The following is a 15,808-nucleotide window of genomic DNA, read 5'->3' as shown; positions in this document are numbered from 1 at the left end:
CGGCAAGTGCACTTTTTACACTAATTGCATAATTAGACATAATGTACTAATTGCAGTAATGGATGACAGTCAACTAAACTTTAACTTTAAAAACAGGGAGGCGTTGCTGGGGGCGGTAGTGGGGGCTTCATGCCCCTGTGAGTTTTGTGAAGGGAAACCTGCTGACAAAAACTCCAAGAAGCTGATTCTTGGAGGAATCAAGGAGCTGCTGGGCCTTTCTCCCCTGTCCCAGGTTCAAGAGATCCCCAGTGAGAACCTGTGGCCTGAATGTGGAGTACCCTGTGGGAATGTAAGGATGTGCAGCTGGGGAGGATTGAAGGAAGATAGTGTTATTAATGGGCCAGCAGCCTAGGAAGGCCACATTCTCACCTGCTCCAAGAAGCCAGGCCAGGAGCCTGCTTCATGCTCACACCTGCTGGTGTGTCCTCCCCAGTACCCCAAGTAGGACCTGATTGTAATGACCTGGTTACACCCTGTCTGTCTGTGATCCCTCTAGACAAAGTGTTCATCTCAAGCAGTCCCTACTTGATAGGAAGGTGAATTATTAACAATGTGACAACCAGTGTCACATTGTACAAACCCTGATTATGACAGGACACCATATATAGCTGACTCACCATGGAACCCACCATGGGATGGTGGCAGTGTGGCCACATGGGACCCTCATGTGGCAGCTGGAGAATGTCAGCAGCTGGTGAAGCCTGTAACTGAGTGCCACATAACCCTGCTCAAGCACCAGCTGTGCTCTGAGGGCTCCAGAGGCCCCTTGCCCTACTCTAAGTCCTGTCTCCTGTAGGCAAGACTGCCTGGGGAGCTCTCAGTCACACACAGTCCGGTGCCTTGTATATCCCCAGAGCAACTGCATTAGGGTTTTTGTGCACCCAGTGTGGGGCATCTCCTCAGTCCTGTCAAGATGCAGCCTGTTCTGGATCTGTCCTGGGTGCTCTTAATGGGAAAGGGACCCCAGGTACCTGGCTACCTATCCATCCTTCCATCTTCAAGGCTAATTAGTGTCTTCAAAAGTGACTGTGTCAATACCCTTGATGAAGACAGGAGAGTAGATAAGCAGCCTGATGGGTAAGACCAGGGGCCTGGCCCTGGCTCTGCTCTGCATGGCTAAGGTCCTTGAACTGGTCACTACCTATCTCCCACTCCCTGTATCTCCTTCCTGGCCCAGCTCTGGGTGTTTGAGCTAACATGAGCCCTCTCCCAAGGTTGCTCTGATCTCTGGCTTAACAATTTGGCAGGTGACCCTCCCCCCAGTCCCAGAAACCATAGCTTCTTCAGGTTGTTCCCTCCCCAGTACATGCCATGTGCATGGGACCTAAGAGACCTAGTTCACCATCTCTAGTCCACTTGCTGCGTTTCCCCTTAGGGGTCTTTTGGCATAAGGGATAGGCAGTTGAGATGCCCACCTGGTTGTTCCTTGTGAGACCAGAGAGCAGACACTAAGAGATACTGTGAGAAGGAATATGGAAGGCAGTTAATCACCCAGGGATCATATCTCAGGGCTCAGAATGGGAACTGGGATGCTGGAGCACAGGCTAAGCCCCACTCTGAGCCTGGGCCTTTCAAGAGATAGCAGCCAGGTGAGCCTGCGTCAAATCTTTCTCGTTCCATTTTCTTTCTGATTTAATTTTCCAGAGATTAGGGACTGTTCGCCTTCATTGCAGAGAGAAGCCTCGTGAGTGTGCCTGTTTTCACTCCGAGGTTGGGTGGTTGGTTAGAGGATCCAGCTGGTTCTACCAGTCCTCTGTCTGCTCCCCTCCAGAATGACTGGTCTCCCACATCTGTCCCAAGCCTCCCCAGGCCAGCCAGAGTCCCAGTTCATCCTTTATGCCCCCTTTCCAAAGGCCTCACCTTCAAATGACTGTTAACAGAGGGTTCTGAACTACACAGAGCACAAGGGCAAAAACGTTGTACCAGATAGGCCCTGTTCAGATTCCAGCTTCGCCAAGGAATTTCACCTCTGGCTCTCAGTCTCCTGCCTGCTAGGTGGGGATGACCAAAATGAACCTTCCTCTCTCCTCAAGGGTTATTAGAGATCAGCAAGGTCAAATGTATGAAGACCTGTCCCAGGGTGGCCAGAGCCAACACTCAACAGTGAATGGGGCCATTCCCATGGCATCCATGGTCCATCCACCCCCCTCCTCCCTCTCCTTTCCCCACCCTGGGCAGCTCGGTGCTGGCTCAGGTCCCTACCCCACTGCTACTGGCTTTCTGACACTTTGTAAAATGACCTCTGATTGGGGCCTGTCCGTGTTACTTGTCCTGAGACCATCTGTTTCCTATAGTGGCTGCCTCTGTGTTCCTGGCATCTTGAGGCTGGTAGCAGCTTGACCCTGCACACCACCCCCCATCCCCACCCCAGTCAGGACTATTGAGAGCTATGTACATGAGACCAGCTTCCTCTGTCCTTTGGGTCCAGGCTTCCTGTCCGAGGTCACTGTTCCTACAGGCATCCCTCCAGACTCACCTCTTAACTTATGTGGAGCTGCCTGGGGAAGCAGGAGGCTGGGTACGAGACTGGGAACCCTGAAGAGACATTAGCCCTCACAGGCCCTGAAAATCCCTAGGCCCCTTAACAAAACCATTGCTAGAGCTCAGAGTGGGTTGGAGTCGGAGCTGGCATGTGAGGGAGGAGGGGAGAGATGGAAGGACAGGTATCCATCTGTGGGGATGGGTGTGTCCTCCAGGGAGGAGGACACCTCCCGTGAGTAATGGCCATAGGACACGGTATGAGTTGAGAGTAGCGAGGGACTCCAATCAGCCCCTTAAATTGTCCCCCATGGCCTCAGCCCCTCTGCCACTGTCTCTTGCCCTCCCCCACATGCCTACCTGGCTCCATGCTGCCCTGTTCCATCACCATCCTACTATCCTCTATGGGAAGAAGGCCCAGCTTTTCCTCCCTATTATGGCTGCCTGTGGATCTGCTGGCCTCCACCTGGCTGCCTGGACAGAGGCAGGGGCCTCCAAGACTGTGCTGCTGTGAGTTTTTCAATTAACTCTCTGGGCCAAGAACACTAGCAAGCAGGTGGTCTTGCTGTGGTTTTTGAGGCCCTGCACCTAGTGTGCCCTGGCTTTTCTGCCATCTCCCTGCTGTCCCCTCAGGGGCCAGTGCTAGGGGCTGGCCCTAGAGGGAAGCTATCTCTGGGTAGGGTCCAGGCTCTGTGGTTGCCCTGAGCTCTCCTGGGCTCCTTGCTGGGCCCCAGCAAGGAAGCACCTCCCTGGATCACATCACAGTGAGGATGACCTATCTCCTGGGGTGGAACCATCTGCTAGACTGTGTCATTCAGGCTCAGGTCTCAAGGCCCATCCAGGAAGCCAGGAAAGTAGAGCAGGTCCAGGGCAATGTTGAAGAGAGGATCATGCACCAGGGGCCCGTTTGGGGATGAGAACAGGTTGGACTGGCAGCTTGACCCTGCTATTCTGGGATTCTGCCCTCATTTCACCAAAAACCCCTTCTAGCCCATTCCCCTGCTCTCACTTTAGGAAGTATTTAACCAGGCAGGGAAAGGCAGAGAAGAAGAGGGGATAGAATTAGCATAAGTGTGAAGATGGGAATCAGCACCGGCCAGGACCTGAGGCCCGCAGGCATATGACCAGTAGATGGGCCAGAGAGGCCTTGAATTCTAGCCCCAGGGGCCAGCAGGAGACCATGGTGTGACCTTGGGTAGGAGTAGAACAGGAAAGAATCATGGCAGAGGTATCCCTGTACTCCAGGGACTTACACAGCTGCAGGCAAAAGTAGAGGAATCAAATCTATGCCCTAGAGTTCTGCTCTTGAACCTGGAATTGGGCATATGCCTTTGTTGAGTGTTCACTGCACAGAGATATAGTGCTTGGGGAGACAGAAAAGGAGCTGGCTATGGCTATCAGTGGTGTCCTTGTGTCTGGGCTCCCCTGTTATCACCTCCAGGGTTGAAGCTGAGGTGTTTGGAAATGAGGACAGAGTAGCTGGGGGAGGGAGATGAGAGGAGTGGGGCTTGAGGTTGGCCACTAAGGAATGGAAGCTGATAGGTTTAGACAGCCAGTCCTCAGTGGGAAGATCTAGCAGGGAGAGAATGGAGGTGGGGAGGGGACTGTGATTCCTTCTACAGAATTCTGGTGACCTTAAACAATAGCAGTAGTGACAGGGTTTGCAAAACGTGAATTGTTCTGTCCTTGGCCTGTGAGGTGAGGACTGAGTTCTCATTAATATATCAGACTGAAGTGCAGAGATGGGTGACTTTTGGCAAAGTCTTTAAGCCTTGTGTCACCTGTCGGGGCCCTGGGATATGGCCCGGCATATGGTTATCTACTCCCTCTGCAGGCCCTGACCCCATCCCAGTCATCACGCAGGCTGTAAGGGGTACACTGGGCTCCTGGGGAGGGATTTCTAGGCTTCCCCAGGCGAGAGGTCAGGAGACTCATATAGTCCAGACGCCTCTGATCCTGGGAATGACCTTGACAGGGGAGTCAGGTGTGGCCACTTCATTTCTGGCCCTAAGGAAGTCAGACAGCTGCGCCCCCTGCTGGCATGAGTTGGGGTGGGGTGCTGCTTTGCAAAGTCTTCAGCAGTGTGGTACCTAGGGCTATGGTCCAAGCCAAGGAAAGGGGGTGTTTTTAATGTCTTAGAACCCAGAAACGATGGGTGAGGGCAGGTGGGGGCCCTAGCTTTTGCCACTCACGCGGCCTTGACCTGTCCTCTCCCGTTTCTGCTTCTCAGTTTCCCCAACTGACACAGGCTTCCTGCATTTCCCTGTGACCCCAGTCTCCTTATCTCACCTCACCCTCTGTCTCCATCACTGTCTTCTATCTGAGGGCCTCTGTCTTCCCTAGCCATACAGCCAGGCCCTGCAACTCGACCCCTAATTGCCATGGCTCTGCAGGAAGGAGCGACTTCACCACAAATTATTTTGTTCTAAGAGAAGGACAAAAAGAAAAGAGAAGCCGGGAGGGATGGGGGGGGGGTGGCAGGAGGAGGAGAAGATTGCCTAAGCCAGCTTTCTGCACTGCTTTAACCCTTGGATTACCAGGCGCTGGGCAAGCAGCAGGGCAGAGGCTGTGGCAGCACCTGGCCTGCAGCCCATTCTCCTGTCAGATAACAGAGCCCTTATCTCTCCATCTTCTATCACTCTCCTGACCTTATCTCCCTGCCTGTCTCTCCTCAGCTGCCTCTGCACCTCCTTATCTCTCCTTATCACCTCCCCTTTGTCTCCAAGTCCCTCTACTTGTGGCATGACTCCATAGTGGCAGCACTGCCTGTGACCTCTGGTAGTAAAGGAGTCGGGTTGGAACACAGACATCCTGGGGCCACCTGAATGGACACATGGACACAGTCAGGGCTGGAGACATATATAGGGTATATGGTACATATTACACACACATACACATGTGTGCATGAACAAAGTTCCCTGAAGAAATCTGCTTCTAAAACTCACATGCAAGCCCCCAGACTGTGATTAGAAGACCTACTCCCCCCCTACCCCCCATATGCCAGGACATGCACAGAAAACTGTATTGAGTTCTCTCTCTCTCTCTCTCTCTCTCTCTCTCACACACACACACACACACACACACACACACACCTTCAATTTACACTGTCACATGCATCTGTGCTCAGAGTCAACTCCTGAGGAAGAAGAATGGGTAGATTCATTGCCCTTACTGGCCCTTCTTTCATAATTCCCACCCCCATATTCTGTGCGATGAATGACAGAGGAGCCCAAGAAGCACCCAGAACTCCTGATACAATTTCTGCAAATGCCCTGGGGCAGCCCCAGAAAAAAGGGGCAAAGATGCCTGGGGCTGTGTGGAGGAGTAGCTGTATATGTTCGTGGTGCATGTGCAGCTGTGGGTGTGGGTGTATATATGCACAGCTATGAGAACATTTTTGCATTAGGATGTGGCTATGTGGTATGTGCTTATCAGCTCCATCTCCCCTACACACTCTGCCTCATGCCTCTTGTCCTTCCCCCTCTGATGCTCTGGCTACTCTGAGCTAGTCAGTGGGTGGTATTCATGGCCCCTGAAGAGAGGACCATGAGGCCCAGAAAAGGCAGTTACAACTTGGACCCATTAACTACAAACACTGACCCAGCCCAAACTGGGCCCTCATTCCAAATGCAAGCTATAGAGCCCCAATTCTGCTGTACCCTGAGACTATGACAGCCTGGACTCTGCTCTTTCAGAGTCCTATGGGAATAGGGCTGAGCTGAGTTGAACCCTGTGGAGGGTGTATGGTACCATGGCATAGCAATGTAGAGCCACTCTGGCCTCACCCCTGGCCTCTGCTTCCTTCCAGATCTACAAGGACAACCGGAACCTGTTTGAGGTGCAGGAGAACGAGCCTCAGAAGTTGGTGGAGAAGGTGGCAGGGGACATTGAGAACCTGCTGGACAGAAAGGTGCAGGCCCTGAAGGTAGGCCTGGGGGGCATTAAGGAAAGGACAAGTGGAGTGGCTCTGACAGAGAGCAATATCCCAGCCCTCCATTGTCACACAGCCCTTGGCCCTCTGAATTTAGAAAGGACCATCATTGGCAGGGCTGTGCCCACGGGGACTGTGGGCAGCTGTAGCAGGAGCAGGATCATTTTATCTGGAGCAGGCCACATGAGGGGAGACCTGGACTCTTGGCACTGGGCAGCCCTGCCTCTCCCTCATACTGGGCCTGGTGTCATCTCATTCCTCTGGGTCCCCTAGTTTGTCTATAGGTGGTGCCCTGAATGAGCATCTGACCAGGACAGTGACCTATCGATGGTAGAGTTTCTGGTCCTGGGGTGGGCAATAGGATCTGACTGGGGAGGGAGTATCAAGGGACCATGGATACTCCCATAGAGAAGGCCATGGCCATGTAAGGCTGGAGGTTGGAGTCCTGCTCTTCCCAGGACCTCAAATGCTTCTCTGTGTTGTCTGGGCCTCAGTCTTCCCTTGTATACTAGAGGTTGCAATTCTAAGGCCCTGAGGTTCCGTGGGCTGCAGGACCTTCTGGGCTATCCTGACAAAGCAGACAAAACCTTGCTACTCAGCCCAACCCCTGGACAGCAGGTGGAGAGGGACATCTGGAGCTTCAGAGCACCTGAGCTGGTTGTGTGTAAGTGGACAAGAGGTATCTGAGTTCCCCAGCCTGTATGGAATATAGCCTAGTCCAATAAAAAAGAATGGAACCTTGATACACACTACAGCATGGATAAAGCTAAGTGAAAGAAGCCAGTGACAAAAGGCCACATATTGTGTGATCTTATTCCTATGAAATGTCCAAAACAGGCAAATTCTCAGAAATGGAAAGTAGATTAGTGATTGCTAAGGGCGAGAGGAGAGGGGAGGGGACAGCTACTAGTGGGTACAGGGTTTTTTTAGGGGGTGATGAAAATATTCTAAAATTAGACTGTAGTGATGGTTGCACAATTCTGAATATACTAAGAACCATTGAATTGTGTGCTTTGTGTGGGTGAACTTGCTGGTGTATGGATTAAATCTCAATAAAGCAGTTTTGGGTTTGGTTTTGTTTCGTTTTGTTTTTCTTAATGAGCAAGTCTGTTCACAACTGTGGCCAGGCCAGACTTGGGCTAGCGTACCAGCAGAATCAAGTCAAATCCCCATATCCAGGTCCCAGGAGATAATCAGAGTCCCCTTCTCCAGGAGCTGGGCCCTGCTGTCCCTCAAAGGGTCTCCTGCCTGTTGTGTGACCTGGGGTTATGGGAAAGGAAGAGACTGGCCTACTCAGTGGGGTCCAAAGGTCTCTCACCAGTTGTGAGAAAACATCCCTCACCTTCTAAGCCAGCAAATCACATACACCCACACCCACACACACACACTACCTTTCTGAAAATGGGCCCTCTTTCTCTTGTTCTCTGTCTCCCTGTCTCTGCCTCATTCCAGCCCCCTTGTTTGCACAGTGCCCAGCCCAAACTTGTGTTGAAACCTTCTGGTATATATGGGAAGGGTTGTCCTTCAGGTCTTTAGGTTGGTCACTCCCAGCTTCAGAACTGGTTGTCAGGGATGGGTGTGTGGGGGTGTAAGTGGTGGCAGCAAAAGACACCCAGAACCCAGCCCCCTGCCATCCTCCTCAGGAACTACAGGTTGGAGTCTTTCTGCAGCCCCTTAGCCCAACCCTAGAGGAACAACCAACCCTGCTAGCTTGTATGTGTGTGTGTTGGGGGTGGCAGGGATTGGGGACATGATCAAAGCCCTGAAGTCCTGGTCCCAAACCTCTCCCTGCACTCCATGTGCTGGACCCTTTCCCCTAGAGGCAGGACAGATGTCTTTCTCCTTTCCATTATGTCTATAGCCTAGTCCATGCCCTGGCACATAGTCAACACTTGAAGAAAAAAATGATGGGAAAAGGCACCCATAGACTCAGCACTCACCAGGTACTTAGTCTACCATGAGTCATCCTCACAGCAGCCTAGAGGAGGCTCTGCTACCTCATTTCACAGAGGGGATCATTGAGACTTGGAGGTGCCATGCCTCATGACAGGATGTGGCAGAGGAGGAGTCAAACCCAAGCCACTCTGATTCCAAGCCAAACACCCACAATGTTCCTGAGGCAAGCACTGAGGTCATAGCCCTTGTTCTCCCAGGGCACTCCTGGCCAGTGACCTCCTGCTGCAAGGTTCCTTGGCTCTAGGCCCACCCCCTATCTGCAGAGTAAGTAAAGGACCACCCTTCCTCCTCCTTGGTCCTAATTGTTCAAAGTGAGCTTTGATCTTCATTATGTTTTAAATTTGCTTCTAATCAAGTTTCTGGTCCCTTTCTTCTTTTCATTTGTTTGCGGCCTGAGTACACACGGAGGGAGGGATGTTGGGGGGCTGGGCCCCCACCCCCCATTCCATTGTTGCTCTCTCCCTGGACCCCATCCAGTAATACAATTTAAATCCCTTGCTCCAGTCTGGAATTTTAATTTGGGGCTTGCAAAGAGGGAGATGAGCAATGCAGGACAGAAGTTCATTGTCACATCTAATCAGAGACAATCAGATGTTTCTCCAAGCTGCACAGGGGGTTTCTGGGGCCAAGAGTCAAATAAAGGGAGAGCAGATTGAGAGCCTTACAACACAGGCAAGCAACATCCCCATGTGCAGGATATATGCTGGGCTTTCAGCCTTGGACACATGGAGGGCACCCTGTCTTGGAACTTTAACTTCCCAAGCCTCTGAGCTGTGGCTGCTCTCTTAGTGTCTTGAGTCCCAGGAGGGACAAGAAGGTGCCTAAGCTCTTATAGTGCACCATGGCAGAGTTAGACCCAAATCAGAATGTTCCTGTCTTCCTAGCTGGGGTCTTGGAACCTGGACCCTTTCTCAGGTCATCTCTTCTTTGTTGTATTCCTCCCTCCAACTAGTCACCAGTGTTCACTAGTGGCTTACTGTGTGACAAGCCCTGTGTTGGTCCTGGGGTACAGCGGGGAAAGACAAACCCTCTCCCTGCTTTCATACAGCCCTCAGACCAGTATGTCCCAGGCCTCAGTTTCCCACTCTGTGCCTGCATTCCCAGCAACCTAAGAGGCTGAGGAGGAGGATTCCTAAAGCCACGGGAGTTCAAGGCCAACTGTTCAGTATAGTGAGACCCAGTCCCAAAATAAATAAACAAATAAAATAGGGACATCCCACCCTCCCTGCCCAGTATCTCGGGTTTCATAACTCCAGGGACCATTGTTCCTAAAGGCCGTAGTGTGGACAGTGTCCTTGAAGGTTGTGTACCTGCAGTGCTGTCCCTGGCACCTTTGTGGTGTGGCTCAGAGGAAAGGTCATGAGAGGAGGCGTTGCCTCAGATAAGGTGAAGTATCACCTCAGAGGGGGAGTCCAGCCTCCTCTCAGGGACCAAGCCAAGGGCAATGTGGCTTAGTAGTTCCCAGAGAATGGCTAGAGCAGGTTTCTGAGGACATCAGCCTGGAAGGTGGAAGCCTTCCTAGGGAGGCCCTTTTACCTCCCACCTCAGACAAGTAAGCAGTGGAGAAGCTCAGTCCTGAACTAAGCCCCTGCTCCTCCTCCCATGCCCACATGCCATCACCAGTCTACCTGGGGTCCTGCCCATTGTCCCAAGAGCCAGGACCTTCCCAGATGCTTTGCCTTTGTACCTTTGCCTGGGTGCAGTGCTTTTTATTCCTGGTTGCATGTTGTATCAGCTGGGGAGCTTTGAAAATCATGACAGGCCCCATCTCAGACCAAGTCCATCAGGTCCTCCAGGGGTGCTGCGAAGGACCAGTATTTCTCAGTTATCCACAGGTTGCTCTGTGTGGATTCAGAGACCTAGACTTTTCCTCTCCCATGGCAGAAGTAATTCCTCTCCATGATTACTGGCCTCTTTCTGAGTGCCAGGCCTCAGATGAGCCTGAACATCCCAGATTGCTCCAAATCTTCACCACAAGACACTGGGTTACTTCTCTTCCATTTTACATGTGAGGAAACTGGGCCTCAGAGATGTTAAACCATTTGGCCCAGGTCTCACAGCAAAACCAGACTTAGATCTAGGCATTTGGGCTCCAGGCCCTACAAACTGCCCCCTCATATTGCCCTCCTCATACTACCAGTAGTGGCCATGTAGCATTTGCTGACCACTAGGGGAGGGAACAGGGCTGAGGGAAAAGGAGTGGGGCACTGGGCCCCTCAGATAGGAGTTTGCTCTAAGATGACCTACTGACTCTGGAAATGTTCCTGTCTCTCAGTTTCTTTCTTGAGCAATAAGCCCCCTCTCACACTCACCCAGCAGGCTCACATGGATGGGGCAGGGGAGGTGCAGCTCTGGCCTTGGTTCTAGGGGCTTCAGTGGGCAGCATTCCTACCATCAGGGGCCTCTGGGGAGTGAGCATCATTTAAAGAGTAAAATTAAAAACCCTGTGCACACAGTCGTCCTGCTTTTGCCGCTAATGGCCACTTAACCCAATTAAACTGACGCATTGTTGGCAGTGTTGCTGCGTCTGTTCAGGAACGGGGCTCTGGGCTGGGTGTTCAGAGGAGCAGAAGGTAGGGACCAGGGGCTGGAGAGCAAGCTACTTCCTTTGTCAGGAAGGAGAATGTTCCATCCAGTCCCCACTTACTGTTTTCTTTCTAAGGCAGCATTTCTCGGCCTCAGCTCCCAAGATAACCTGAGCTGGATAAACCCTGGCTGTGGGGCCTGCTGCATGTGTTGTAGGATATTTGGGAGCACCCTTGTCTTCTACCCACTAGACACCGGTAGCACACCACTCCAACAGCTCATGACGATCAACTATATCTTCAAGTACTGCCCAGTGTTCCTCAGGAGACAGAGTTGCTCCAATTGAGAATCACTGGTTTAATGGCACAAGAGATGCAACCATGGTGAATAAAAGTCCCACAAGCAAGAGAGAGGACCTGGGGGAACCTCAGAGAGGTGCAGATGGAATGGAGCAGCCTCAGCAAGAGAAAGATCCCTTTAGTCTGAAGGGGCAATAGGGAAGGCTACCTGGAGGAGGCAGCCATGTGGAAAAGTCAGGCTTTGAGGCAACTGGAGGCCAGTTCAGCTGGGTCCACTAGTGCATTCATTGTTGAGGGTTAGACAGACAGGTTGGCCCTTAGAGGACCAGACCACATCACGAGTCACCTACTACCAAGGCCTGGCCTGGTAGTAGGAGCCTTGTCCAGGTTCTGCTGGAACTCAATCTCTGAGGTCTGACTTCAGCCTCAGAAAGCTCTAAAAGGCACAGTAATGGTGGGCTGACACCAGGCTACAGGGGATCCTGTAGCACCCACTGCCTCCGCCCACCCTTCTCTGAGCAATTAAAAGGTGTTTATGTGGGGCTGGTGATGGCTTCTGCCTTCCTTCCATTATGAACATTAAGAGATCTTGACCCTTCCACTTTCCTACTCTTGAAAAGAGCTACAGACACGTGGAGCCAATTAGGCTCACGCGTGGGTGCCAAGGGCCCAAGCAGCCTTTTCTCCCTGATTGCGGCGTTTACAGCTGATTATTCTCCCCTCGCCCAAACAGTGCTGCTGCTTCCTGGCAAGGTGCCACCCAGAGGAGCCGTCTGGGGGCCCCCAGGGATGGGGAAGCATTGGTTAATGAATGGGCACCTGTTGTGTGGGTGCCCTCCAGTGGGATGCAGCCAGAAAGCTGACCAGAGGGAAGTAAGAATGGGAGCACGAGTAATGGCAGGTTCTCAGAAAATCCCAGGTAGCCTGAAGTGACAGAGAGCCACCATTTAGGAATGGAGGCCAGGGAGGACTCCTCAGAGAAGGTGGCCTGAGTGTGTGTGGAAGGGAAGGAAACTGCTGTCTACTCTCCACATACCTACTAACTCTTTGGAGTAAGTCAGCATAACTGGTGGGCATGAGTGTGGGGCTGGCCTCTCCTGCCTGCATCCCAATGAGGTGGCCAAGAATCCCGAGATTCCCCAAAGCTTCCAGGCTGTGCTGGCCTCCCTGACACTGTGAGACAGTGCAGGTGAGGCATGGCTGGGGCAGAGTTGAGGATCCTCTGGAAAAACATCATTCCTTCTTTGCCTGAGCTTATGATGGTGAGATGAGGGCCTGGCTCAGGCCTATCAGGCCTCAAGAAAGGTCAGGTTATGAACTTAAGGTTGCACTTCTCTGGTCCCTGCAGTTGGCCCTGTGGAGCAGGCACTGCTCCTGGGACCTCCTTTCCAGTGCAGGGGCCACAGAAGGGCTCAGAAGAGCCACTGTCATCCCTCAGCATCTGTGAGCCAAAGGACGGGTATACGGGTCTGGGGTACACCATCCTGGGGCCCCCAGAGTCTGGTAGATGAGACACACACACCCTGCTACTGAGTTCTCCCAAATGGGAGAAGGTCGAGGGAAAGGGCTGAATGCAAATATATGTCAGACCAGGAAGTAACTTTGTCCTGACTAAGGGGTGATGTCAGCTGGACAGAGGAAATGATCCCTGGGGTGCACTGGACTCTATGCCACAGAGAAGGTCTTTCCTAAAGGGAGAGCCCCTCCTACTTATGTCCACCTCTCTAGGAGTCATAGCTGGCAAAGGGGGCAGATGCTAGGAGGTGTCGGGAAAGGGCCTGCAGGTGCCACAGGGACAAACCAGACTAATTTAGGATCAGAGAAGTGAGAATTTTAATTGATTTTTAATAGTGTCTGGCCCTTTGTTCTGAAATCCTTGTGTGTGGGGACTGGGGAAGGGTGGGGTATGTACAGTCCAGGCTGATCTTAGCCCTCAGGCTCCAGACTTCAAGGAGTCAGACAGCAGGCTATGGGGTGCCAGTGTACAGAGCAGCCACTGTGGAACAGACAAGTCTAAGCAGACAACCTGGAGGCGGTGGCAATTGAGCTGAGCCTTAGAGACAGGAGGAACTGTCAAAAGTGTAGCAGTTCCTGGCTAGCACTAGCCTAGCAGTGAGAGCAAACAGAACTAACTCAGGCCATTGAGATAAGCAGTGGGGGCTGGAAGGGGAACCCACAAAGTGCACCTATATCTCAAGGGAGAGGGGAGGTAGAGGTGATGAAGGCAGGGTCAGGACCCATTGCCTGACCTCTGAAGTGGTAACTGCACATCCTTAAGTATAGTCCCTTTGAGGATGGTTCTAGAAGCTGCCAGTCACCTCTCTCAACACATATTCTGTGCCTTAAAATGCATAATGAATAGTGCCTCCCAGGTGGCAAGGTGGCATACACAGGGGTGGTGGTGCCAGGCAGAAGTTTCACTGGAGGAGGCAAGTGGCTCAGGTGCCCTTGCTTCAGCCTCTGTTTAGTCAGCACTGAGCACTTACAGAGTACAGGCACCTTATTAGGTCACCAGGGACAGAGCGAATAAACCTGCAGGATTGCAGGCTGCTTAAGGTGTTGGTGATGTGATTCAAGCCACAAAGTATGGAGCCAGGTGATAAACCTAGGGAACCTGGGGTGAGGAGGATTTAACCAGGCAAGGGAGAGTACTAGAGGAAGAAGGTCCAAGGCAAAGTACAGAAGCCAGAGGTGAAGAACTGCACATGTGCCTGCCTGCATGTGTGTGGGGAGTGTTTTGCCCACTGGCCTGGCTCCAGAGTAAATGCACAGACACAAAGTGAGCACTGTGAAGTAGGTGGTTCCTTTTTGTGTGTGTGTGACAATACCAGGGTTTGAACATAGGGCCTTGCGCTTGCTAGGCAGGTAATCTGCTACTTGAGCTATGCCCCCAAGTCTTTTTTTGCTTCAGTTATTTTTTGGATAGGATCTCTCAGATTTGCCCAAACTGGCCTCAGATCAAGATCCTCCTCATTATGCCTCTCCTTAGCTGTGATCACAGGCACACACCACCATACTTATTGGTTAAGGTGGGGTCTCACTAACTTTTATTTGCTGGGATTGGCCTCAAACCTCTGTCCTCCCAATCTCTGCTTCACAGTATCTGGGATTATAGGTGTCAGCCACCACACCCAGCCCTATGAGATGGATCTTAAGATAGAGGTGTTCATGGAACTTCCTGGGGTCTAGCTGAGATCCCAGTCAGTGACCTCATCAAGCACAGTCTCCAGAAAGAACCTGTGGCCATGAGCCCTGCTCAAACAAGTGTATCTTGGCCAGTTGGTGCATGTGACTGGGCCCAGAGCCCAGGTAGTTGAGAATCAGGGACCTCACCGTATGCTGCAGCTCCCCACCTAAACTTGAACATAAGCAGCACTGTGCCCTTGGCAATCTCATAGTCTCCGGGCCTCAGTTTCCCTACCTGTATAGGGGGAACAAGTATAGCCTCACAGATCTGTCACTAGAGTGCTACCAATGCAGGAAGGGATGCTCCTGAGGTATCACATGACCCGGGTTGACACATACTCCTTTAGCCCCACCCAGCCTGTAGGCCAACCCTGGGCTAGAGGCCTCCTGCCAGCCTTCCCCTCTCTGGGGGCCTTGGCAAGGGCCTGTCTCCAGCTCATACCTCTGTGGGCAATACTGTCCAGGTTGCTGTATGCTTCCATCTCCTGACACAGGCCTCGGGGCCCATGTTTGAGAGGCTGGTCACGGTTGCCGGCCCTTTGTTGCAGCCTCTCTGTGTTTGCCCACTCTGTTCTTCGGTGAATGGGAGTCACAGCATGTTTGCTGTGTCAACACCAGCTGGAGCCCAGTTACGGAGATAACTGAATGCAGGAGGCACCATCCTCCAGCCACCTGGGTGCCTGGGTTCAGCCCTTCCTCGGGCAGGATCAGAGTCAATGGACCAATGGGCAGTTCCTTACCAGTGACCCACTCATTCCTCCACGGAACTGCCAAGTATGGGCCAGGTAGGGCTCTGGAACCAGGAAGAGAAAGTTCTCTGGCACAGCCTGGAGGACTTTCTGGCAGAAGTGATCTTTAAGCCTTTGAAGGCTAAGGGCAGGGCTGCCCCACCCTCTGTGCAGGATCCTTTTGACCTCCTGCAGCCCCAGCCCTCTCTCCCCTGTGTCCTTGTCATCAGGTCCAAAAGCATCCCAGGAGAGGGGGGGCCTAAGCAGTCAGGCAGATGGCCAGATGAGTGAACAGACAGGCAGTGAGGCAGGGTCAAGGCAAGGGACAGGGACACCAAAAGAGGACTGGAGGAGTCCATAAACCAGGCAAGCTGACATCCATACTGGAGCTATGCAGGCCCTGAGCCAGCGGGTACAAGTCCACAGCCCTGGGGAGGGTGCTGAGGTTGGCTCTTAGCGATAAATGGGGAACAGAGAACCAGAGAGGAGACCACCGCTTCATAAGTAGGTTTTTCAGAAATGAATCCTAGAGGGTGGCTCACCTGGGACACAGAGGCTTCCTGGACAAGGACTAGGCAACTGGATCAAGAAACAAAAGGGCCAAGGTGAGGTGACAGTTACAGCATCCTACAGCTGCAGGGTCTTTGCTGTGACTTCCTTTCTCTTCTCAGTTTCCTCATCTGTAAACTGGTAAGAGCCCAGGT

At 52.4% G+C, this 15,808-nt stretch overlaps 1 protein-coding gene across 8 annotated transcripts in view; it reads left to right on the top strand.

The window, feature by feature from the left end:
- Positions 1-15,808, top strand: part of Cacna2d2 (calcium voltage-gated channel auxiliary subunit alpha2delta 2) — a 130,180-nt gene that overhangs the window by 58,401 nt on the left and 55,971 nt on the right. For all 8 annotated transcript variants that reach the window (XM_020174390.2, XM_074059006.1, XM_020174389.2 and 5 more), the window contains exon 3: positions 6,287-6,403. In XM_020174390.2, coding sequence (XP_020029979.2) covers positions 6,287-6,403 — 117 coding nt within the window. The remainder of the gene's footprint in view (positions 1-6,286; positions 6,404-15,808) is intronic.

Source organism: Castor canadensis, chromosome 17, assembly GCF_047511655.1.
Source record: "Castor canadensis chromosome 17, mCasCan1.hap1v2, whole genome shotgun sequence".
Taxonomy (NCBI): Eukaryota; Metazoa; Chordata; class Mammalia; order Rodentia; family Castoridae; genus Castor; species Castor canadensis.
Note: the sequence above shows the minus strand (reverse complement) of the source record. Positions and strands in the feature narration are given on the sequence as shown.